Source organism: Simochromis diagramma, unplaced genomic scaffold (assembly GCF_900408965.1).
Source record: "Simochromis diagramma unplaced genomic scaffold, fSimDia1.1 OVJJ01000663.1, whole genome shotgun sequence".
Taxonomy (NCBI): domain Eukaryota; kingdom Metazoa; phylum Chordata; class Actinopteri; order Cichliformes; family Cichlidae; genus Simochromis; species Simochromis diagramma.
Window position 1 is genome coordinate 1,199,155 of NW_024387049.1, and position 25,591 is coordinate 1,224,745.

The 25,591-nt window shown below is 41.3% G+C and overlaps 1 protein-coding gene across 1 annotated transcript in view; it reads right to left on the reverse strand.

Moving 5' to 3' along the window:
- Positions 1-14,590: 14,590 nt before the first annotated feature.
- Positions 14,591-25,591, reverse strand: part of rem2 (RAS (RAD and GEM)-like GTP binding 2) — a 32,296-nt gene continuing 21,295 nt past the window's right edge. The window contains exon 5 of the mRNA XM_040044908.1: positions 14,591-16,256. Coding sequence (XP_039900842.1) covers positions 15,928-16,256 — 329 coding nt within the window. The 3' untranslated portion in view covers positions 14,591-15,927. The remainder of the gene's footprint in view (positions 16,257-25,591) is intronic.

Below are 25,591 nucleotides of genomic sequence, written 5' to 3' on the forward strand. Positions count from 1 at the left end.
AGGGATGCCTAACATCCCTGGGGGATGTTAGGCAGTCCACTTATTCTTGCGGTCCGACTGCTTGGCTGGTGATGGGGCACCCTGAGCGGCAGCAGGCGGGACATGTTTCCTGGGCCAGTGGGTCTCAGGGTTCTGCAATCCTAGGGGACCCTGGACCGCGACCTGCGTGGCTGGGCGGCCAGGGATTTTAAACGTCGGCATGCCGGCTGGAGACCTGAGTGAACGTGCGGCGACCTGGTGGAGGCGGGGGCGCAGCCTGGGTCTTCCTAGGGAGACACAGCCGCAGGGCCTCTCCCTCTTTCTTTTTTCTCGCACCATCTTTGCATGGTGGCAACGGCGGTCCCAAAAAGGCCAGCGGGGTCGATGCTTTCATCCAGAATGTCACGTTTTTCTCTGTCCGAAAACCTGACAAGTTCAGCCATCTTGCCCTCTCCTGTAGGACGATGATGCTGAGGGCTCTGCCCGCCGCTTGTACTGCTGCTCTAGTGAGGTGGATACACTGGTCCGTAACTACGCCCAGCTCTTCCCACAGCTCGCTAGCATCCGGGTTCGCAGCAGCCTGGTCCTGGAGCTTCGCCGAGTAGGCTAGCAGGAGCGATGAGGCGTTCAATGCCCTCGCGGTAGTGGCAACCGATTTATACGCCTTGTCAGCCAGGGAGGACTGCAAGCGTTCGGCCTTGGAGGGCAGGGACGGACCAGATGACATGGAAAGTTTCTGGTTTGGGTGGAGATGAGAAGCCACCAGATTCTCCACTGTGGGAATTTGGTAGATGCCCTTCTCCTTCATTCCAGCGCAGTCAAACGCCGCCGCTCCCTGCACGGGGTTGGGTGACAAAAATGGCTTTGTCCAGCAGCGTGTGACCTCGTCCACGCATTTGGGGAAAAGCGGCAGTACCTGCTTAGTAGTGCGCTTTGCTTTGGGGAGCATTTTACCCCTCGTACCGTGAGGTCGAGGTCTCCATTGTCACCGCGGGCCATGGGATTGTCAGCTTTTCAGCTGCCCGTTTTGCAACGTCAAATAGCTCCATGCTGCGGGACTGTGTGCCGGGGTTATCACAATCGGCTCCTTGTGTCGCAGAATTCCGACCAGAGGGGGCAAAGAAAACATCGTCATCCTCGTCCGAGACGAGATGTTCCGACGCTCCCTCAGAGGATTCGCTGAGCAGCTCGTCATTAGCCTCGAGGGAATCAGACAACATAGCTTCGCAGCTGACCTCGGCATCATCCACCAGCGGGAGGACGATATCCATCTCGTCGACCCAGCTGGTGCCTGGTGTGGCGGACTCAGTGTGCTCCATTGGTGGGCCGATTGGAGACAACATTGGGTCCTTCTTCGACAGGCTAGCCTGGTGGGCTAGCCTTCGGCGAATGCTTTTAGGGTTGAAGCGAGCGCAGTGTTCGCATATACCCAGTGTCGAAATAGCCGGGCGTGTTGCAGCCCGAGGCACATCACATACGCGTCATGTGTATCTGAACCTGAGATTTTGCAACCGCAGGGGCAAATTCTGGGCAGCGGTTTGCAGTCTGCCATATTAAGGAAGCTTGGTGTAGCTAGCTTGGAATGGCTGGGCGGCTCGGTCGGGTAGCTATGGTGAGTTAGTATGACCTAGCTAGTGTGGTGGCTAGCGCTTGTGCTACTTGGCTTGGTGACCGTGTGTAGCAAAGACAGTTAGCTTGGTCAGCTAACTGTTGTGCTAGGTGCGTGGTGGCAGCTAACACACTCTCCGACCTGGCTCTGTGGTGAAGAGCAGGTGACTCAAAACGCAAGCCGTGCTAGCGCCCGGTGACCAAGGTGTTAGCTTGCTCGCGTGGACAGTTAAGCTAGCACTCACGTTCACAGTCAGGAGAGATGAGGTTTCTAAGAAGCGAGAAGAGGAAATTGAATGATGGGTGACGCTGCGTCACACCCTTTTATAGGGAGGAGGGTGGCCCCTCCCTGACGCGAGCATCACGACTGCCAGCCAATACTGGCTGGAGTAATGATATAGAGGCTTCTGAGGACAACGCTGAGAGAGCTTTCCCCATAGTGAGACACCGAAACGAATGTTTGAAAGAGAACAGGTTTCTGTAAACAGTTACCTTTCGATTTTACCCTGTCCCTCATTTTGGGTCATATGAAATAAAAAGTTGATTTTATTTAATCAACGTTGGCCATACTGTGGTATGAAACCGCATGCTCATTGGCTAATGACCTGTCAATCCCAAGCCAATGAACACGTGGTTTCACAGTCAGAGCAGCCCTTTTCATCACATCCATTTCTTTTGCAACCAAAATGGAGATGGTGGAAACGCTCAAGTTTCACATCGGGACTTCAGAAATCAGTGGGAGGAGATCACAGTAGCTATATCAGTCTTTTATGTCCACATGAATCCAAGTTCTATAGAGTTTGCTGTTATTTGTAGAGAAATACAGGGAGTGCAGAATTATTAGGCAAATGAGTATTTTGTCCACATCATCCTCTTCATGCATGTTGTCTTACTCCAAGTTGTATAGGCTCGAAAGCCTACTACCAATTAAGCATATTAGGTGATGTGCATCTCTGTAATGAGAAGGGGTGTGGTCTAATGACATCAACACCCTATATCAGGTGTGCATAATTATTAGGCAACTTCCTTTCCTTTGGCAAAATGGGTCAAAAGAAGGACTTGACAGGCTCAGAAAAGTCAAAAATAGTGAGATATCTTGCAGAGGGATGCAGCAGTCTCAAAATTGCAAAGCTTCTGAAGCGTGATCACCGAACAATCAAGCGTTTCATTCAAAATAGTCAACAGGGTCGCAAGAAGCGTGTGGAAAAACCAAGGCGCAAAATAACTGCCCATGAACTGAGAAAAGTCAAGCGTGCAGCTGCCAAGATGCCACTTGCCACCAGTTTGGCCATATTTCAGAGCTGCAACATCACTGGAGTGCCCAAAAGCACAAGGTGTGCAATACTCAGAGACATGGCCAAGGTAAGAAAGGCTGAAAGACGACCACCACTGACACCACTGACACACAAGCTGAAATGTCAAGACTGGGCCAAGAAATATCTCAAGACTGATTTTTCTAAGGTTTTATGGACTGATGAAATGAGAGTGAGTCTTGATGGGCCAGATGGATGGGCCCATGGCTGGATTGGTAATGGGCAGAGAGCTCCAGTCCGACTCAGACGCCAGCAAGGTGGAGGTGGAGTACTGGTTTGGGCTGGTATCATCAAAGATGAGCTTGTGGGGCCTTTTCGGGTTGAGGATGGAGTCAAGCTCAACTCCCAGTCCTACTGCCAGTGTCTGGAAGACACCTTCTTCAAGCAGTGGTACAGGAAGAAGTCTGCATCCTTCAAGAAAAACATGATTTTCATGCAGGACAATGCTCCATCACACGCGTCCAAGTACTCCACAGCGTGGCTGGCAAGAAAGGGTATAAAAGAAGAAAAACTAATGACATGGCCTCCTTGTTCACCTGATCTGAACCCCATTGAGAACCTGTGGTCCATCATCAAATGTGAGATTTACAAGGAGGGAAAACAGTACACCTCTCTGAACAGTGTCTGGGAGGCTGTGGTTGCTGCTGCACGCAATGTTGATGGTGAACAGATCAAAACACTGACAGAATCCATGGATGGCAGGCTTTTGAGTGTCCTTGCAAAGAAAGGTGGCTATATTGGTCGCTGATTTGTTTTTGTTTTGTTTTTGAATGTCAGAAATGTATATTTGTGAATGTGGAGATGTTATATTGGTTTCACTGGTAAAAAGAAATAATTGAAATGGGTATATATTTGTTTTTTGTTAAGTTGCCTAATAATTATGCACAGTAATAGTCACCTGCACACACAGATATCCCCCTAAAATAGCTAAAACTAAAAACAAACTAAAAACTACTTCCAAAAACATTCAGCTTTGATATTAATGAGTTTTTTGGGTTCATTGAGAACATGGTTGTTGTTCAATAATAAAATTATTCCTCAAAAATACAACTTGCCTAATAATTCTGCACTCCCTGTAGTCCTGTGGATTTCAGTTAGCAAAAATTAAACCTAATCTTAGCACAATAATGCTAAGCTAAGCTAAGTTCCAAATAGTGATGGGTCGGTCGCAAACGAAATGGCTCTTAGAGCCGGATCTTTGACGTGAACGACGCGAGCCGGCTCCTTATCGCAAGCCATGGGTTTTTTTTTTCTTTCGCTCACCCTCTCTCGCACTTTTTTCCGCTTTACTCAGCATGCGAGGAAGAGGGGGGAGGGGCAGTAGTTACACTCAGTAGCACAGGAACAGAGCAGGAGGGAGAGACAGAGAAAGAGCCAGGGACAACAACCTCACATTAGAAAGGTATAGTAATCATCCACAACTGTTTTCAGTTGCAGATGATAAAGGATTCAGAAAGTTTATTCATGCAGGTCCATATGACAGAGAATATGCATGTTCTTTTTGTTTTCATATTATAATTTATATTTAACTGTGTTGTGGTTTGCAGTGTTTTGTGTTGTTTCACTTTAAATTTGTAAAAGGAGAAAGCTGAAAATTTAAATAGTTAAAAGTTGAAATGTGAATAGTTGATTTTTGTATTATATGATTTATTTATTACATTTTATGTGGAGTGAATAAATAAAGGTATATTTACGGTGGCCCCTACAGACAAAGCACATACAAACTTCAAATCACGTACAAACTCCAAAACACGTAAAAACTCCAAAACACGTAAAAACACGTACAAACTCCAAAGCACGTACAAACTCCAAACCACGTAAAAACTCAGAAGCACATAAAAACTCAAAACATGTACAAAAGACAACAGAAGTGCTCCAGGATGCTAGGGGCAGTGTTGAGCTTTTGTTACCTAGTGGCTACACAAGCCAGCAAGTACCAACGACCGGATTTGGTGTGTGGTAATAACAGGTAAATGAACTTTTTTTTTTTTTTAATATTTGACTATATATGAATGCTTGTGTATAAATACATAAACAATACACATATACTTTCATGCTTTCAATTGTGTAATTTAAGTGATCTAGGTAGCTCTGTTTTGGAAGTTCAGTTCATGCTAGAAATGTGTTTTGGAGTTTGTACGTTTTTTGTCTCTAGGGGCCACCGCATATATTTATATATAAACATATATAAATAAAACCACTTTTTTTTGGTACATTAGTAATTCCTTTTGTGCATAATTTTATATTATTGTTAATAATAAATTAATTAAAGCAACAAAACAACCTGAAGAGCCGGTTTGGAGCCGAAAGAGCCGGCTCTTTTTAGAGAACCGGCTCTTTCGGTTCGGCTCACTAAAAAGAGCCGGAAATCCCATCACTAGTTCCAAATGCCCATGAAAGTAAAGACAACATTGAGAACAGATCTACTCAGCTCCTTTAACCTCCTAAGACCCGAACTCTTCCACTGCATGCATTTTTATTTCTCTTTGATATTTGGGCATATTGGGACCCGATGAATGTAAAAACAAAAGGATTATCAGATTTTTTGAGAGCCACATATGAGGATATTCATTTAAAATTTCGATAGAACAGTAGCAGTATAATGTCCTCAAAAGTGGATATCAGGCCCTTGTAGAGCAAAATTGAGTATTCTGGTCTAAACAACCCAAAATGTGATGTCCACATATGTGGACGCCAGGTCCTAGCAGGTTAAAGTGATTGATTTATAGCAGTGATTAATAAATAAATAAACTTTCTCTAGTTCTACAGAGTGAATCTTTTTTAGGGTTGCCATATTTTGCAACACACGGCTTTGCTTACACGTTTTGACCTGCTATTAATCCACATTACTGAAAATGTGGGGAGCACTGTGTGGGGAATTCAGCGCATAATGAGGTTGTTATTACAATCCCCTCGCCTTATTGTTCACCGCAGCTTTGACCAAAACAATTTTTATTACATCAGCGGGAGATAGTCAGGCTATCGTCTGGCTCATCCTCACTCCTTTTGTTGCGTTTTGGTTATCATAGCTCTGCGAATGTATAATCGGCTCTATGCACTCATGAGACAAAGCAGAAAAACAATGACCTTTGAGCTACAATGAGCCGTTGCTCCTTGAAAATAAATCATATGAATTCCCCATAGCTTCCCTCCAATGCCACTTAGTGCCCTGCCATACCAGTGTTGCGGGCATCTCTGCAGCCTCCACATGTCCCGGTCCCAGTTACCATCATTACCCCCTTGCTTACATGCCCATACCAACATATCAGGGAAATATGCTCCTTATTAGTTATGCACAGCACTTACTGAAAATAGTCTATCTGTGGTGCAAAATGAGGAGTAAGTTTGACAGCCTTTCTCTGGCACGCAGTAGGTGGTGTTTCGTCTTTTAAGCTCCCTGTCTTCCCTGCTCCCGAGAAGTATTCTTTTTCCCGAAAATCACAGTAAATGCCCACAGAATGAGTCAGCGACAGAAATACAGAGAGAGGGAGGATATCTGTCACGATTTAAGAGACTGATATACTGTCAGTGAAACAAATTCTATCATATTTTCCTTTTCTTTTTCGTTGAGAGATTCTGTATGGCTGTCAAATATCTGACAGCTATCTGACCTGTTTAAAATGCCATAAAATCCGTTCTGCGTCTTCTCTTCTGAGAGACACGTTGCACAGTTATTTTGAAGGGCCATCCAGCGTGTGCGCGTGCTTATCACCATCTATTTGCTTATTCAAAAAAAAAAAAAGAAACAGAAAAGTAAAAGCGAACATGCACAAAAAAATCTCCCCTGTTTCTGAAAATCAACATAAATATAGGACATTTGAGATGCCAAAGGACTCTAGGACTCATCGTCTCCCTGACAACGGTCTCCAAGCAACCATTACTCCTCAAAGCCTTTCTCCAATCCCGTCTCTGCCTCTGAGTCTCTCTCTCCTCAACCCCTCTCTGTGTCTTTGCCAGTTTGCCTTCCTCTCAAGTGTCCTCCCATGTATCCACTCCAGATAGTTATTGTACCAGTGTAAGAAAACACATCAGCCGTCCGATGTGATCGTGCGTGATTGGTTGTAGGCTGTGGCGCTCTTGCATTTTGGCATGAGGCTTTTCTCTACACCTGCTAAATCTAGGGTGGAGCAGAAAGCGGGTAATGTTCAGATTCTTCATGGCATCTTTTTTTTTTTTTAGGTTGTTCTGTCAAAAAAGCTTCTAGTACTGGTGAAGCAACTTAGTCCTAAAGGGGCACTATATGATCGTAGTGATATCCATGCTGATTTTATTTTTGGAACTACATTACTTCAGTAAAACAGGCAGGGCATAGTTATTTTTAGCTGTGTTTTTGTTTTGAGGGAGAAACTAATACCCCGAAGATCACAACACTGTTTTTGTTTTCATCCCAGACTGCATGAAAAATTTGTGCATGACGTAAAAGGCTCTGAAACTTTTCCTGACACAAAACTGGTTAAACCAGTAATAAAATAAGACTTATGCTGTTTTTTATTTTGTTGTTTTTTTCCGCCTTTCTTCATACTTTATGTGGCATATTGCTCGCTAAATAAATCTTCCTCAGGGCACTCGTGGTTCTTTTATTGTTGTACAAGAAAAAGTCCCAGGCAGAACTGGAAACATTAACAATGCTTCAGTTCCAGCAATCATTTCATTGCAATGTGGCAATTACCAGCCATTTTTTATAAACTGGCGTTAGAGAAGATGAAATGTCTGCTGTGAAAACGGTCTATTTAACTTCATTTTCCCATCGTCATACGCTGCCCTCTGGAATTACGCTCTGTGAAATTAAATGTTCTTAGCAGTGCGAGTGGTACAGATGAAATTCCATTTACTTCCGTTTTACTGGGCTTAAAGCAGACATCTGAAAATCTGGCCAAATAAATCCAAACTTTCTGCATGGTGAGATACTATTAGGTGTTCAGTCAGTGAGGAGAAAAATCATGCAAGTTGGATGAACCACAGAGCTGCAGTTCCCAACCAAGAACTAAAATTACAAAGTCAAAAAAATAAATATAACTGAATAGGTTGGAGCTGAGTGTGAGATTGAGTTAGCAAGTGAGCAAAGTTGAAGTTAAAAAGTCCAAAAAGTATGGAGCTACTGAAGCCTATAAGGTTCAAATAGTATTTACAAGTTCTTTGCAGAACATCTTCATACACTCCTCGGCCGCTTTGCTCTGGACACCTGTTCAGCTGCTTATTAACACACATATGTAAACAGCCAATCTTAAAGCAGCAACTCAGTGCATTCAGGCATGTAGACATTGTTAAGATGACCTGATGGAGCATGAGAATGTGAAAGAAATGTGTTTTACATTACTTTGAACAGGCTGGTCTCAGTATTTCAGAAACTGCTGAACTGAACACACAACCATCTCCTAGGTTTACAGAGAACGGTCTGGAAAAGGGAAAATATCCAATAAGTGTCAGTTCTGTTTGTGAAAATGCCTTGTTTGATTTGATTTGATTTTTTATTGATTAGCATTCAAATATCTCAGTGAAAACAGAACAAAGATCTACCACAAAGCAAGAAAGCATGAGGCTAATCAAAAGGTATTGGCTGAAGCATTTGCTTATTACGCCAACCCTTTTCACAAAATATCTTTTTGCATGCAGCTCCTGTACACAGGGCTCGAAGCAAATAATAAAACAAAGCAAAAACCAAACAAACAAACAAACAAACAAGAAAAAAAAAAAAAACTTTCCACCTTAGATAAGTAACTACATCAAAGCAAAAGAATCAAGAGGTTTTGGGGGGTTTTTTTGGGGGTTTTTTTTTTGGTTTTTTTTGCTCTTTTCATTCTTGATTTATATATTTTTCTAATACTCTATTTTTAAACATATTTTTAAACAAGGAAAATGAACTACACCTTTTTAAATCACTGTCATAACTATTCCACAGGTTAACTCCTCTAACAGAAACACATCTCTGCTTTATATTTGTCCTTATCTTGTTTTTTTTTAAAGAAATCTGTTCCCCTTAAGTCATATTGACTCTCTCTGACTTTGAACAGCTTCTGAGTACTGGGGCAAAGCAAGTTATTTTGTGCTTTATACATTATCTGTACCATTTTATATTCAACTAAATCATAAAATTTCAGGGTATTCAGATTAATAAACAAAATGTTAGTTGGTTCTATATAGTTTGATTGGTTTATAATTCTTATAGCTCTTTTTTGTAACTTGAAAATAGGAAGAGTGTTCGTTTTATATGCATTACCCCATATCTCCAGACAGTAAGTCATATATGGAAGTAACAGAGAACAATAAAGTGTGTATAATGATTTTTTGTTCAGGACATGCTTTGTTTTATAGAGAATAGCAATGGTTTTTGACATTTTTGTTTTCACATGGTTTATATGAGACTTCCAACTCAGCTTATCATCAATTATCACTCCAAGAAATTTATTTTCGTACACTCTTTCAATTTCAATTCCATTAACCCTGATTTTAGATACATTTTTCATTTGTCTAGTGCCAAAAATAATCAATTTTGTTTTCTTTATATTTAACGATAACTTATTTACATCAAACCAGTTTTTTAATATATTTAACTCCTTTTCCGCTGTAGTCAGAAGCTGTTCTAGGTTTTTACCTGAGCAGTACAGAGTGGTATCATCAGCAAACAATACACATTTTAACAGTTTGGAAACATTACACATGTCATTTATATATAATATAAATAATTTAGGGCCCAGCACAGAGCCCTGAGGAACACCACAAGTTACCTTCAACTGCTTAGATTTTACATTATTGAATTCGACATATTGATATCTTTCATCCAGGTAACTTTTCATCCAGTTGTATGCTATCCCTCTTATGCCATATCTCTCTAGTTTATTCATTAATATAGAATGATCAATTGTATCAAACGCCTTTTTTAAGTCTATAAAAACACCAACAGTATATTCCTTATTATCTATAGCATTAGATATCCCTTCAACAAGTTCCATCACTGCCATCGAAGTATTGTTGATGTTAAAGCAGAAGGTATTGCTGCTTCAAGTTGATAGGAACGCAACAGTTAATCAAATAACCCCTCGTTATAGCCAAGGTATACAGATCTCTGAGTACACAACATACCCAACCTTGAAACACCTGGGCAACAGCAGCAGCAGAAGACCACACAGGGTGCCATTCTTGTTAGTACAAAGGCAACAATTCACACATTCTTAACACGACTAAATATAGAACACTGGGAAATGAGGAGTCTGAATTTATGTTGCGATGATTTGGGAGGGTAAGATATTGGTAAATAACATGAAGTCATGGATCCATCTTGCATTGTATTAACAGTTCAAGCCAATAATGCAATGCAACATTACACCAAAACGGTTCAGGCTGATGGTGATGTAACATTGTGTGAATATTTTCTTGGCACACTTGGGTCTCTTAATAGCAATGGATCAATGTTTCTGCTTCCAGCAGTCTAAAGGAGCACCTTTGGAATATTGTGGAATGGGAGATTCACTCCGTGATTCAATATGAATATATATTGAAAAAAACACCCAGCACACCCCTGCGGGCGGTTTATCCTTCAAGCTCGGGTCCTCTACCAGAGGCCTGGGAGCTTGGGGTCCTGCGCAGTATCTTAGCTGTTCCCAGGACTGCACTCTTCTGGACAGAGATCTCCGATGTTGTTCCCGGGATCTGCTGGAGCCACTTGCCTAGCTTGGAAGTCACCGCACCTAGTGCTCCGATTACCACAGGGACCAGCTCGAGAGGATGTGGAGGGTGACTCCACATCCTCTCGAGCTCTTCTCTGAGCCCTTGATATTTCTCCAGCTTCTCGTGTTCCTTCTTCCTGATGTTGCTGTCATTCGGGACTGCTACATCGATCACTACGGCCGTCTTCTTCTGTTTGTCTACCACCACTATGTCCGGTTGGTTAGCCACCACCATTTTGTCCGTCTGTATCTGGAAATCCCACAGGATCTTAGCTCGGTCATTCTCCACCACCCTGGGGGCATCTCCCATTTTGACCTCGGGACTTCCAGGTTATACTCAGCACAGATGTTCCTGTACACTATGCCGGCCACTTGGTTATGGCGTTCCATGTATGCCCTGCCTGCTAGCATCTTGCACCCTGCTGGTATGTGCTGGATTGTCTCAGGGGCATCTTTACACAGCCTGCACCTGGGGTCTTGCCTGGTGTGATAGACCCCAGCCTCTATGGATCTTGTACTCAGAGCTTGTTCTTGTGCTGCCATGATTAGTGCCCCTGTGCTGTCTTTCAGTCCAGCTTTGTCCAGCCACTGGTAGGATTTCTGGATATCAGCCACCTCCTCTATCTGCCGGTGGTACATACCATGATGGTTCCTCGTCTCCCTCCTCTTTCTTGGGTTTCTGCTGCCTGAGGTATTCACTGAGCACTCGGTCAGTTGGGGCCATCTTCCGATACCCAACATCCACAATGACGGCGAAACAACTAGTAGCTCAGTGTTCCAACATTCAAAAGAAGGGACTGCTCTCACAGCTAGAGATTGACGAGGTACAACATAAATGCTACGGCAAGGGGGAGCCAGGACGCCAGGTCAGGGGGGAGATATCATCACCCCCACCCGAGATTGGGTACCAAGCCCCAAGTGCGATAGGAGAAGGATCGTTGAGTGCGAGAGGAACTGACCTGAAAGATAGGACCATGGCCAAGATTGAAACCTGGACCCCCGTAGCCGGTTACCAAAGGTGGAAAGTAATGAATTACATTTACTTGCGTTACTGTAATTGAGTAGTTTTTTTGTGTATTTGTACTTTTTAAAGTCATTTTCCAAGTCGGTAATTTTTCTTTTACTTAAGTATATTTTTTAAAAAGTATTGTACTTCGCTACATTTTCAATCACACCCGTTACTGAGTAAATTAAAAGAACAAACAAAAAAAACCCCAACATTGCGCTTCGGAAATACTGCAGGGAATGATGGGTAGTAGAACAAATTAGCGTTGGGTCACGATAAAAATGGAGTCTGACATCGGTGGTACGGATCCAGCGAAAAAAGAAACCCCATCGAATTCTGCTGACCCTGAACTCGAAGAAACCGATGTGAACCCCTGGCCGTATTTAAGGGACCATTTCAGCTTCAAGTGCAAGAAAGGCAACAGCTTTATTATGCAGTGTAAGCTGTGTTTGCACAGAGAGACCGAGTTAGCAGCTTTGAAAAATTCCACATCAAACCTGCGCAAGCATGTAGAGGTAAGTTAAATGAAACTTGTACATTTATTTTAGCAAAAAAGGCTGTGCTCAAGTTAATCACATTAAGTTAAGACATAAGCTGTTATTGGGCACGTTGTTGTCCATGCAACTTAAAATATTTTTACTTGATTGGTAAATTGCCAAAAGAAAATGTGTTCACTTTTCCTGTTTGTTAATAATAATAATTTATTTAAAAAAAAAAAAATTAGTTAAATTAGACAGAAGACAGAAGCGGCTACTTTCTTACTTAACCCACATATGTTCACACTGCAGGCAAAAGAATAACATGTGCTATGTGCAGAGGTGTTTTTTTCTGTTCTCAAACTGATCTCCCTGTTGGAGCTCAGTCTAGGGGGACTTATTTTTTTCTCCTTATCTTTCCTCGCATGGTGCATTTTCCATCGTTATACCTCTCTGACCTGTCTTCCCCATGTGATGTTTGTGTAATGTATGTATGGTCGGAGGGTAAGATGACGCTGGCAAAGGTCGGCAACCTTAACCCAATTTCCTTCTGGGTCAACCTTCAGGATCAATAAAGTTTTATTGAATTGAATTGAATTGCTCCTTTTAACAGAGCAGGGCCAAGTTTAAAAAATTAAAACACATTTTTATAGCAGCTGCCGTACAGCTCAATTCAGTACTTGTTCTCTTATTTGACAGTTTAAAACACATTCACATGTAAAAGAATTATATGGTTTTGACAGTTTGGTTGGTTGGTTTGGTGACCATTATCCATTTTGATGTATAGACTTGCAGTTTAACTGCCACTGTGCTTTAATTTGTAAAGTTTTTCTTTTAATTAAAAAACAACTACTTTGAGATTTATCCCATTGTCTTTTTTGCACTACTCAGAAGAGGTTGTCCTCCTGCTGACAAAAAAGTAACTATGTAACTTTTACTCTGAGTAAATTTTAAATGAGCTACTTTTTACTTTTACTTGAGTAAATTTTTAGACAGGTAATTTTACTTGTACTTGAGTAAAATTTCAGCAAAGTAATAGTACTTTTACTTGAGTAAAATATTTTAGTACTCTTTCCACCTCTGCCGGTTACCAAGATTACGTGAAGTACCCTCAGAAGGTCTGCTAGATGATGTTAATGCAGCACTACGGACGATACCTACAGCCACGATTACCGACACTAACAAGCTGATGTACAATACGGCAGCAGTGATCAGTGAGATGCTTGGCTACAAGTTGAACAGCCACAAGGGGCAGTACCCTCCATGGAGAAGGAGGCTAGAGGCTAAGATCAAGGTAGCACGGAGGGAGGTTAGCCAACTATCGGAGTTGCAGAAAGGTGCGATGAGGAAGGTGCCTAAGAAGTACAGGAAGCTGTCTATACCTGAGGCCTTGGAAACTGCCATATATATATATATATATATATATATATATATATATATATATATATATATATATATATATATATATATATATATATATATATATATATATATATAGATAGATAGATAGATAGATAGATAGATAGTAAAAGGATATCCTAATAAAACAATAAGGTAATGGCTAGGATTAACATTTTTAGGCAAAAGTAACTGTTAAAAAAGTGTTGAAATAGCTAGCTATTAGTTATGGACATAGCTGTATTAGCCAAACCTGTTTAAAATCCTTAGTTACAGAGACACAGTTAAAAATAGATATGTAGCTTGGAATAATGGCTAAAATGGTTAAAATGTCCAAATATCTGCACACTTGAAGAAAAGTTCCACAAAACAACACAACTTAACTCCTTTGTATTAGCAGTAAGCTAATGTATTTATTGAGTCACACATCTGGCTTCAGCTGACTTGATTGAGGTCTTTGACCTTAAGCGCTGATGTTTTATCCACAGTTAGCAACACAGTTTGCACGAGTTACATTTAGCAAGACTTAAAGTAATTAGCTCAAAGCTACAGATAGCCTATATAGTGCTAAAAACAATGGTTAAACTAAAGGCAAATGGTGTGCTTTTGTTTATCTACTAACTCAACTACAAAAATTGTAACGATATTCACTTTCATATTAATAAAATCAATATAACATCACTTTAAATGAGCATATTCAGAGCAGAGGGCTGTGGGAACAAAGGGGTACCTCAGTTGATCTGCATGCACAGGTTTGTAAGACTGAAAAGGCTAGGAGTGAGTGCTATAGAAGGATTTGTTTTTTGCACTCTCATCATTAAGCAGGTAATTTATCACTTCACACAAATGACAAGTGTTCTGTATATATGGTGGAGTTCGGGCAGTATTGCTAAGCCTTGGTTCATATTCCTTCCTCCGATCTATTTTTAACCTAAGATTTTGTTACAGGCGCACAATGATGAGGCAGCATCTTTTTTGCTGCTAGCCCTAAATGGAGCCAGTGTCCTGAGAATCCATCTCCCAGTCTGTCCAGAATACCTGCGAGTCATCTGATGGTTTATTACACCATCCCTCAGTGTGACTGACAGCTGTAATGAGGCGCTCGTTTTCTAGTGGCGTCTTAAAAAACTGACGAGACACTCGGACTGGATGTCAAAGAAATCTTTATTTATTCTCAGTGGTAAAGACGAGAGTGCTCAGTAGACGATGACAAACAAGTGAGGAAGTGTCAGTGACGCCCCCACGCTTGATGAGATATCAGAACAACGTTTCCAGAACGTTCTTTTCTGGGTCACCTGTGTGGCCAGCCCCCACAGAATTCAGTCGAAACACACATAATAATAATAATAACAATAATAATAATGATTATAAGAATCATCATCATTCATCATAATAATGATGCCGGTGGGTAAAAAAGGGAAGAGAAGGAATACATCAAACAGCCACAGGTAGATTAGGTTTTCTTGTTTTGTCCCCCTGCGCTTCGAGAGTATCTCAGTGTTCTGTGACTCAGCTTCGATTGAAGAAGAGTTCAGTCTGGTTATCCCTGCCAACGGCTTAGTCCTTACAGCCGTCTTGACCTTTTCTCCTTTGCTTCACATCCTCCAGTAAAGGGTTCTTTGTGCTGATCACTCGTGGTGCGTTCAGCAAAGTTATGGCTTGGGTGCTGACGTTTTAAACCGTGTATAAAAGTCTCAAATGAACATGTGCCACAGGCAGTATCATCAAACACTACTTTAAATCAATATGGGGACAGAACAGTGGATGCAGTGTGGAAAGTGGCCAAAGATGCGTGGAGATGGAGCACTTTTATAAATAGTCTTGCCTTTGAGATGGCGTTGCTAGAGACACTAGCTAGATTGTGCATTAGCTATTGGCCACTGAGGTACAGAATCGTGTAACTGTAAAACCTACAGGATCATGTCTTAAATCGTCTACTCTGCATGCTATAAAACAGGGTCTATAACAGGTATACATTAGATTGCTATCAGTCTCTACGTTATCAGTGCGTGCTACTTGGGTGTGTGTTTATTTGTGACCCCAGTCTGTTTCTCATTTCGTGACATTAAGCGTCAAATTGCCAGCTTGATCCAACTCTCATGCTAATCTTCCCTCGCCGGCTCTCATCAGGTAATGAGTGCTCACTGACTCACCCAAGCCAGAGCAACAAATGGAGCTCACCTCCTTATCGTTGATTTTTTGTTCTCCCGAAATGAGTTTCGGGCTATCTGTTCATTGTTTTCTCCCACTTTCTCCTCCCCTGACCTTCCTCTTCGGCGGCTAAATTTCTCTCCTTACACCTCTCTAATTTTCCCATTCCCGTGAGCCTGCTCCAGTCCTTTTCATGTTGTCCCTCCAACTCGATCTCCTTTTACTCCTCAGTCTTTTAGCCCCCCACCCACCTCCATGTCTTTCAATTTGGTGTATGTCTGTGTTCATGTTGAGTGTGTTTATTTGCCTGCATTTATGTGTGTGGGTGTGTGTCACAGTGCACTGAGGTCATGACAGGAGCGGGACTTCTGCCGAAGGATTTTGCTGCCCCTGTGGCGGCTCATCTCCCTGTAGCGGCCTCGATCCCGGTCCCTGTCTCGGCCATACGATCGGGGCACGAGACCAGCCAGGAAGCGCTTGGCCCGGCTCGTCAGGCTCTCCCTGCGGCCAGCACCGGGGTCACCGTCCGTCCATCCGGGGCCCACGCAGTCTCCCCTCGCGGTCCGCACTGCCGCCTCCAGCAGCTCATTGGTGCCGTGTTCTAAGGAGGCAGAGAGCTCCAAGTAGAGGCAGTCAAACATCATGGCGCTGGACTGGGCCTCTGGTTGGAAACAGAGACATTTGGGAAGCATTTTATAACTAAGGATCTACATAATGTCAGCTGTAGATGGCATTTAGAGGCAGCAGTTTGAAATTTACGGACACTGGATTGTGAAAACAGCCCAGCTGCCGTGTGATGCGTATCACCACGAGGTAGTACTTGAGAGCTCACTCACTGCAGTTTTGAAATCTCTATTAGCTTTCTAAGTGTTTGGAAGTCCTTTCACAGAAAATCGTGACCGGCTGTGTGAGATGGGAGGATTGGACTCTCCCCCATGTAATGTGCTTCTGAAACTGCCTGAAAGCTACGGCAGTAAAAGAGAAATAAAAGAGGAAGGGGAATTGTGGTGGGTTTTAGACTGCGCTATTTTATGCGTTTAAAAACAACATTATATTTCTCATTCATGAACATTGAGACTAGAAATCAAATTATTTCCTGTCACGTGTCCTGATGTGGCTTACCAGGGTGGCCCACAGAGTTCAAAAGCACTGCAACTTAAGAAAACACAAAGAAGAAATGTTTCAAAAGCATAGAAAACACAATGGAAATAGAAAAAAAACAAAGTTGAAGCTTCTTTGAGGCAACAATAATGTGACAGAATGGCTACTAGAAAGCATGGCTCTGCAGTGTTATAAGAATAATGCATTTAAAACACAAATTACCTGCATATTTTCCCCCCTCACACAGACACATCGTTGGCTTCTTTTAAACGTGTCTCAGTGAGATCATTCGCATGTTTCCCTTTCTGTCACTTCCAAAAGCTGTTCTGTTGTTACTCACTCCCCAAAAACACTTCCACTGTATTTTGTGAGTTTTTGCCATTCTTCTACTTGCTGATTTTTCTAAAGTTGCAGTGCGTTTGAACTCTCAGGGCCACCGTAGTTTACTTCTACGTGAGCAGCCTCCAACCACCTATGGAGGTTGTGTGTTACTGTTAAAAGACTCGGAAGAAAAGTAAGCCAACCTGGGGTTAGGGTTATGTTGCTTTTCCCAAATTCTACAAAAATACTATGAAGTATGAAGTCATCATATATGAACAAATGCAACTTCATGACAATGGATGAAACACTGTGATGCAGCTGAAATAAATTAGTACAATAAGAAACTTGCAGTACAAACAGCTCTCTATCATTTACAAATGTTGTTTTTTATCAAGAAATGCGCGTTTGTTATTTGTAATTTTATTTGCCTCTTACAGCACCACAAAACTAAGGAATCTTAATTCTACCACAAGGCCCTGATTATTGTGCATTTGTAAAATCAACATTCACAGGTGAGTCCACAAGGACACAGTGAGACAGTTGAGCCAAGATGGGGTTAAATGTGGCCTGGGCTGTATAAGCTCAAATCTCTTGGCAGCAGGGAAATGCTTTCTATCTCAGTGTGACTCTCGTGAATAAGGACAGGTGACTAAGCATGTTGTTGACAAGGCTCAGGATATCAGCTAAAAGCGCCCGTCTGTCCCTGGCCAAACAAGCCACAGTGATAAGGAAAGCTGACAGATACAGATCATTCTACAACAAATGGCTTTCTTTGTTAACTCAAATGGCACAACCACTGCTCTCCCTCAACTGTGCTTTAGCTTTTACTCCTGCTCTGCACAGAGCTAAAATCTGAGAGCTCACAAGCAGCCACGTGCTGGAAAGGTCTTTTAAGTGTATTATTGGCACGCACAATAACTGTTTTTAGAAATACACCGCAGGAACTTAAAATGACGGCAGCGGGAAGAGGTCACAGCTGTAGAACAATTATGTTTGGGTTTTGTGAGGACATTTTAGAGTATTAGTTTAGAAAAAATGATGTCAAGAGCACAATAATACTCAGATGAAGTGCTGATAAAAACTCAATTGTCTACTCACAATGGATGGAAAACAGCACAAAAAGTAAAGCAAATTCAGATAAGCTGAACCTTTCAGTTATGTAATTTTATATTAAGTGTGCCAGAATGACTGAGGCTCTCCTGAGTAGTTCTGATTCTTCTATTAAATGCACGTTACAATGAACTCTAATTGGAATATTTCTGAACAATAAAAGATTTATAGCTTTTTTTTAGACCAATAATTGCATAATTACATAAATGTGCATTCCATTTTTTTCACTTATCCTTAGCTTATGTTTAATGCACGATGTGTGTTCCATCTTTAGGCAATATCCCCAGGTATTTCTTAAATCTCAGACTCTATTACAATGGCTCTGTTTGGTTCACAGTTCAAAATAGTTCTCTTTTGTTTTATTGTAAACTGCTTCTCTCCTCTTCGTCTGTAACGTGCTGGTTTAACGAGGTGCAGACAAAGACAGGCCATATCTAAAGGTCACCTCTTTACGTTCCGACTGGGTTCCACTCACAAACTGATGCTCTGAGTAGTACACTGTATTGCCAAAAGTATTCACTCAGCCATCCAAATAATTGAATTCAGGTGTTTCGATCACTTCTATGGCCACAGGTATATAAAATCAGAAACATTTGGGAAAGAATGGGTTGTTCTCAGGAGTTCTGTGAATTCCAGCATAGTACCATGACAGGATGTGACCTGTGTAACAAGTCCAGTCATGAAATTTCCTCACTATTCCATAGCCAGCTGTTAGTGGTGTAACACAGTGAAAGAGATTGGGAACAACAGCAGCTCAGCCACAAAGTCATAGGCCACGTAAAATTGCAGAGCAGATGCTACAGACCTGCAAACTTCATGCTGCTTTCACATTAGCTCAACAACAGTGCATAGAGAGCTTGATAGAATGGGTTTCAGTGGCCGCATCCAAGCCTTACATCACCAAGCACCACTGCGTGTAAAGCATGCGGCCACTGGACCAGTGGAGGCGTGTTCTCTCGAGTGACGAATCACGCTTCTCTGTCTGCATGGCCCATGAATGAGTCTGGGTTTGGCGGTTGCCAGAAGAACAGTACTTGTCTGACTGATTGTGCCGAGTGTAAAGCTTGAAGCACGGGGAGATTATGGCAAGGGGTTGTTTTTCTGGAGTTGTGCTCATCCTCTTAGTTTCAGTGAAAGGAACTCTTAGTGTGACATTTCATGCTCCCAACTTTGTAAGTGGCTCCTTTCTGTTCCAACATGAGTGCACATCAGTGCATAAATAAAGCAAGGGTCATAAAAACATGAGCAGGTTTGGTATGAAGAACTTGACTGGCCTGCAGGTTGAGTCTTGACCTCAACCTCATAGAACACCTTTAGGATGAATTAGAGCGGAGTCTGCAAACCAGGTCTTCTCGTCCAACATCCATGTCTGACTTTAGAAATGTGCTTCTGGAAGAATGGTCAAAAATGTCCATAAACATGACATCATACATCATAGGGTGACATCATATTAAACCCTATGCATTAAGCATAGCATCTCCCTCAAGCTGATATGCATGTGAAAGCAGACAAGCAAATATGTTTGGCACTATAGTGTAGGTTTATGGGACCTTTTCCTAAAATAGCTGTGTACTTGAGATGACTAGATATGCTCTCTTTTTTACTTAAAAATATGCTAATGTCATTATTTGAAACTTTGGCAATGATTAAAATGAGCCACCATTCTAGCAGTACAGTGGGGGAGCTAATTATTTTATCCCCTGCTGAATTTTTACACTTGCTCTCATACAAAGAAATGAGCAGTGTCTAATTTTTATGGTAATTTCATTTTAATGGGGGAGGGAGACAGAATATCAACCAAAAATCCAGAAAAAAACTTACATAAAAGGTATAAACTGAGTTTCATATCATTTAGTAAAATAAATATTTGGGTCTTCATCATACTAGAAGATCCACGACCCGTCATCAGTGTTCCAGCTGAGGGAACATTTTATGGACACTGCCCTGTCCCTTGGCCCCTCAATGCGGTGAAGTCATCCTGTACCGTTAGCAGGAAAAACACACCCAAAGCATAATGTTTCCACCTCCATGCTTGGCTGTGGGGGTACTTGTGCTGTAGGGCAGGGGGTGGTGTTCTTTAAGTCCTCCTCAGCATTTCTCTTCCTCCAAACATAGCAGGCTGCATCAGTGCCAAAGGGCTTGATTTTACTTTCATCTGCAACGTAGCACTTTATCTGAATCACTTACATGTTCACTAGAAAACTTAAGACAGTCCTGTACATGTGCTTTCTTGAACAGGAGGACCTTGCAGGTGCTGCAAAATTACAATCCAATAATGGTGTAGTGTGTTGCCAGTGGTGTTTTTTGTGACTGTGGTCCCATCTGCCTTCAGATCATCAACAAGTTCCTCCTGTGTATTTTCTGGCTGATCAACTACCTTTCTTATGACCATCCTGACCCCACGTGGCTAAATCTTACATGGAGCTTCAGACCGAGAGTGACTGATGGTCATTTTTGTATTTCTTCATTTTCAAATAATTGCACGAACAGTTGTCACTTTCTAACCAAGCTTCTTGCTGATGGTCTTGTAGTGTGTGCAGGAGACTTGTATGAAGGTCTACAATCTTGTGCGTCCACATCAGCATGTCATTTGCATCTCATTGGTATTCTGTCTCTCTCCATTAAAAACTACAGTAAAATTAGAGACTGTTTTTCATTCCTTTGTGAGTAAAACTTAACAAATTCAGGAGCTGATCAAAAAATGACTCCCCTAACTGTATATCAAAGACAGAACATCAAAACAAAATCTGATCATCTTAACCCTGTAAGACCCAACCCATCAAAAAAAAAAAAAAAAGCCAGAAAATTCTGATTTTTTGGAACTGAGATGTTTATTAACCCTTATAACAAATTCCACAAAAACCTTTTTGCTATATTATGTTGTGTATGATATATTTTTATTATATATTTTTGTATCACATTTGATCAATTGGGCATTTTTGGCAACTTTTTGCTAACAACAATGTTCATTTTAGACCAAAAAAAAGAGAGTTTTGGCCATTAAATTTTGAAATTATAGTAAGTATCGATCATGTTGATGAGATAGAGGTCTCAGAAACTCATGTATCAAATATGATACAAATGGCATTATAGGGTTAACCTTACTTCTTGTGGGACTTTTAATTAAATGGTCGATCAGTGGGTGAAGTTTCCAAGAAGAAGAACAAAAACCAGCCTGTAAAATAACAGAATTCTTCTATGTGGTCACATATGATCATCTCATGGTGACTTAAAGTTTTCTTCCAAAAATTTTCAGGGCTTTCAGTTGGTGAGTTTGGTCTGATTTCTTGGATGTGGACTTGTACCTGAAAATGAGTTCAAAACACTGATCCTATAATGCTTACATTATATTATGATATTATATTTCAAATTAAGGCCATTCCAATGCAACTTGTCAGTCTGGTTTTGGTGTGGCTGCTTTTGCACAGCATAAACATATGCACACCAGTGTTACACGGGTATTGCACTAGGGAAAAACAGCTCCAGATTTGATCTGGGTCTAATAATCCAAGCACACAGCAGCTGTTGAACGTCTGCAGTGTCACCTAATAGTGGGTGAGGTAAGAGAGAGAGGAAATACAGCAAATCCCAGACCAGATTACCAGGACTTTTACTAATACCTACAACAGCTGATTGAATAACCTGTTAAAAGGGAGCTTGCAAAATTGAATTGAAGGGGGAGAGGGCTGAGAGGGGTACAACATGAGAGGATGAAGCAAAAGGAGAAGAGAGAATAAAAAGATGAGGTAAGAGCATTAAACGAGATAACAGAAGCAAAGGAGCAGATCGAAAGCAGGAGGAGATCAGACAAAAGTAAAAGTGAAGAGGTGACAGGAAAATAAGCAACAAAACAAAGGAAACGAGTGGAGGAGAAAAGCAGAAGAAGAGAAAAGGAAAGGAAAGGAGGGAAATAAGAGGAGATGAATAGAAAAGCAAGAAAGATGATGAGAATAAATGAAGACAGAAGGTAAGAAGGAGAGGGGTGGGAGGAAGAATATGGAGAGGAGCTGAGACAACGAGATGAGACAAGGACAAGAAAGATATCAAGAGCAGGGGAGGTAGGAGGGAACGAATAGGAAATAAAATGAGGACAGGAGAACAGAAAGGAGATGAAAGAGGGGGAAAAAAGAAGGGAGAGCAAAGAGGAAAGCAACCAAGATGAGAAAACATGGTGAGGAGATGAGACAAGGGATGGGGTTCTCTACCTATATGCTGACCATTAGAAAAGAAAAGACTGGTGAAGAAAGACAACAGTGATGAAAAGGAGGAAATGTGACTCATAAAGCAAGAAGGAGATCCCGACAGGGAATGACATGCGAGACGGCAGATGATGTGAACATGCAGGAGAAGGGGAAGGAGACAGACGGAGACAGGAGGGGAAAGACAGAAAGAACGCCAACTAAGCAAACGGAGCCAGAGTGCATATTAATCAAAGGCCTGAGGAGCAAGGCCACACCAACACCATATTGAGCAAATGATAAATATGTTCCCAGAGTGACAGTGTGTGTATCACTGGGTGGTGAGGATAGAGAGGCAGGGAGAGATGTAGCAAGAGGGGGTAGGTGAGACATAGCAGCATAAAAGTGTCACTGTACATGCCATAAATAGACTTTATGACTTTAGCTCTCTCAGAAAGGCCTCAGGTACTTTTAGAAGGATGTTGGCTAGGCAAGCAGGTCGGAGAGCTGCCTCTGTCAAGTTCACATGTCAGAAAAAAAACAAAAAAATGTACACATGGCCTGTCCAGAGACAACATGAGAACATTGTTGTCATGCGCCCCGGGAACATGGATGCAGCATTTGCATATCGCTGACCACAATCCCCCCTTTTTTTTGTTGTTGTTGTTTTTCTATGACAAAAGAATCTGCTGAGTATAGGCATCTCTCATTATTCATTCCTACCCTCTCTACCGCCTCTTTCTACTCACATCATCAAGTGTACGCTGAAGCCGAGAGCCAACACGAGTTGACAGCGACGAGCATGCGCCAGCGTGCACATTTTGCACTTGCTGCCTTGATTTAAGTTGCACAGCAAAAAAAGCAAAACCCCCCAAAACAAACAAGAATTTCCCCTAAACCGTGTTTCCACTCATTTTGATTGACTATACAAAGCTTGAGGAAAACAAGAAATGCACAGCCTACTGTGTCTTGAAACTTAAACCATGCCAAAAACAATATCCTTTATAGAAATTTATGATAATCCTAAATCCATAAATTAATCTAATGTATAACTATGTACAGTACTGTGCAAAAGTTTTAGGCAGGTGAGAAAAATGCTTTAAACAAAGAATGCTTTCAGAAAAATTAATGATTGTTTATTGACCCCAAATGTTTTCTGCAGCAGGACAACGACCCCAAACATACAGCCATTAAGTCATTAAGAAATATCTTCAGCGTAAAGAAGTACTGGAAGTACTGGAAGTGATGGTATGGCCCCGAACATCATCGAGTGTGTCTGGGATTATATGAAGAGACAGAAGGATGTGAGGAAGCCTACATCCACAGAAGATCTGTGGTTAGTTCTCCCAGATGTTTGGAACAACCTGCAAGCTAAGTTCCTTCAAACACTGTGTGCAAGTGTACCTAGAAGAAGTCAGTGTGGTCACACCAAATATTGATTTGATTTAGATTCCTCTTTTGTTCATTCACTGCATTTTATTGATTGATGTATACAGAGACATCTATAACCAAGGATAAGTGTAGTTATTTCAAATATATCACAATGCAAATACACCGAATGCATGTTTCTGACCAAATTTCATTAAAAGCACACAGTAGTTGACATATTATTGTCTGACATTACTGCAGATAAAAATCTAACATTGATTTATCAAATTCAGTTTTCCAACTAACAATCCTCAAAGCTTTGTTATTATTCCCTGCCCAAACCCTTTCTTTATGGTTTTTTTTTAATATTAAAGCTGCAAATATCATATTTTGGCCACTAGGGGTCAGAAATGCTCCAAAACAAACCCATCAATAAAACCTTATAGCAACAGGTAGGTACATTCTTGTTGCTTCTCACACCAAAGCACAAACACAACACAGTGCTGATATAGTGCCGATAGTTAGGTTCTTTATGTGAGCAAGTACAGTCCAATATGTGTACACAATACTCAGTCTATTAATCTTGATTAATAATACTTATATCATTGTGCAATATGGCACACATATATGCTCTGGACTAGTAACTCAACAGCTTTGTCTTTACTTTTACCTGACCCTGACACATAAACAAACTCCAAGATCATCACTTTTTGCAGCAACTACTTCTCAACATAAAATGGGCACTCTGTCTTTTTCCAGCTGTAAACCATGACCATGACATGACCATGTATTTTGCTCAACTCTGTGATGTTGACTGTTAACCTTTTGGCTATAATAGATAGGTTAGTGTATGAATTCTTGAGTTTTAGGCATCAAAGAAATAAGTAACCATACATTTAGTGTGGATACTATAACAAACTGTAATCTCAAGAGAATTTGTGCCAAACTTGAAGATTCCCTCATGAGGATGAGAGAGTTGGATTGCTCTAAGTCTTTAATTGTACATTGCCATATTTAATCACACATATTCCTTTCATCTTATTTTACCAGTGTCAACATCCCTTAAACAAACCTAGTAAACATGCCTGTGTGCAGATGTTGGTGAACTGTGAGCCTGCATAAGCACAAGCAGACCCACACTCATCATGCATGGGCCCCAAGTAGATGTGGCCATAGTGCTTCTGTTTGCTGGGTATTTGTTAAACTTCCGAACTCAGAAAAAAAGCATGAAACTTTTCTGACAAAAACATATTCAAGTTTTGAAAGAGTCTGTCCATCTATAGATCATGAAGTTATCTATCTAGCACATCAGCATATCATTTGCATCTCATTTAAAACATGTTCATGGCCCTACTTTACTTTTTCTTTTGTCCCCAACAGGTCCTTAAAATAATATCAGGGTCCACATATTTACTTTGACTCTGTTGTTATGTGATATGAGTACACGTTATCTAGCCTAGCTTTATTATAAGTGGTTTGAAAAGGTTTTATTTATTCACTGGGTTCCACTTAAATGATCTATGTACATTTACAGTAATAAAACCAATCCAAAGAGTTAAAAGTAAATGCATGGTAGAGCTGCAGAGATGAGTTGGCTTTTTTAGGACAGTTTGGTAGGACGAGCAATCATTCCACATTACAGTAAGTCACTGGATGTTCACATCAAAATTGCTTTAGCATTAAAAGCTGAGTCGAGTAAGGGCTAACATGCACTCTGTCCAGACTTTGATTCAGACTCACAATTTAAGCTTTCATTTTATCTGCTAGTGAAGCTGATCTCCGATCAATGACAGTTCGTCCAGATTACAAATGAGACAATTTAGCTTTTACGCCTGTCACAGCCAGCTGCAGCGGCTTGTGGGGGTCTTTTAAAAACTTTTGTGACTGAATAGTCACAAAAGAGCAGAATTCAATAACA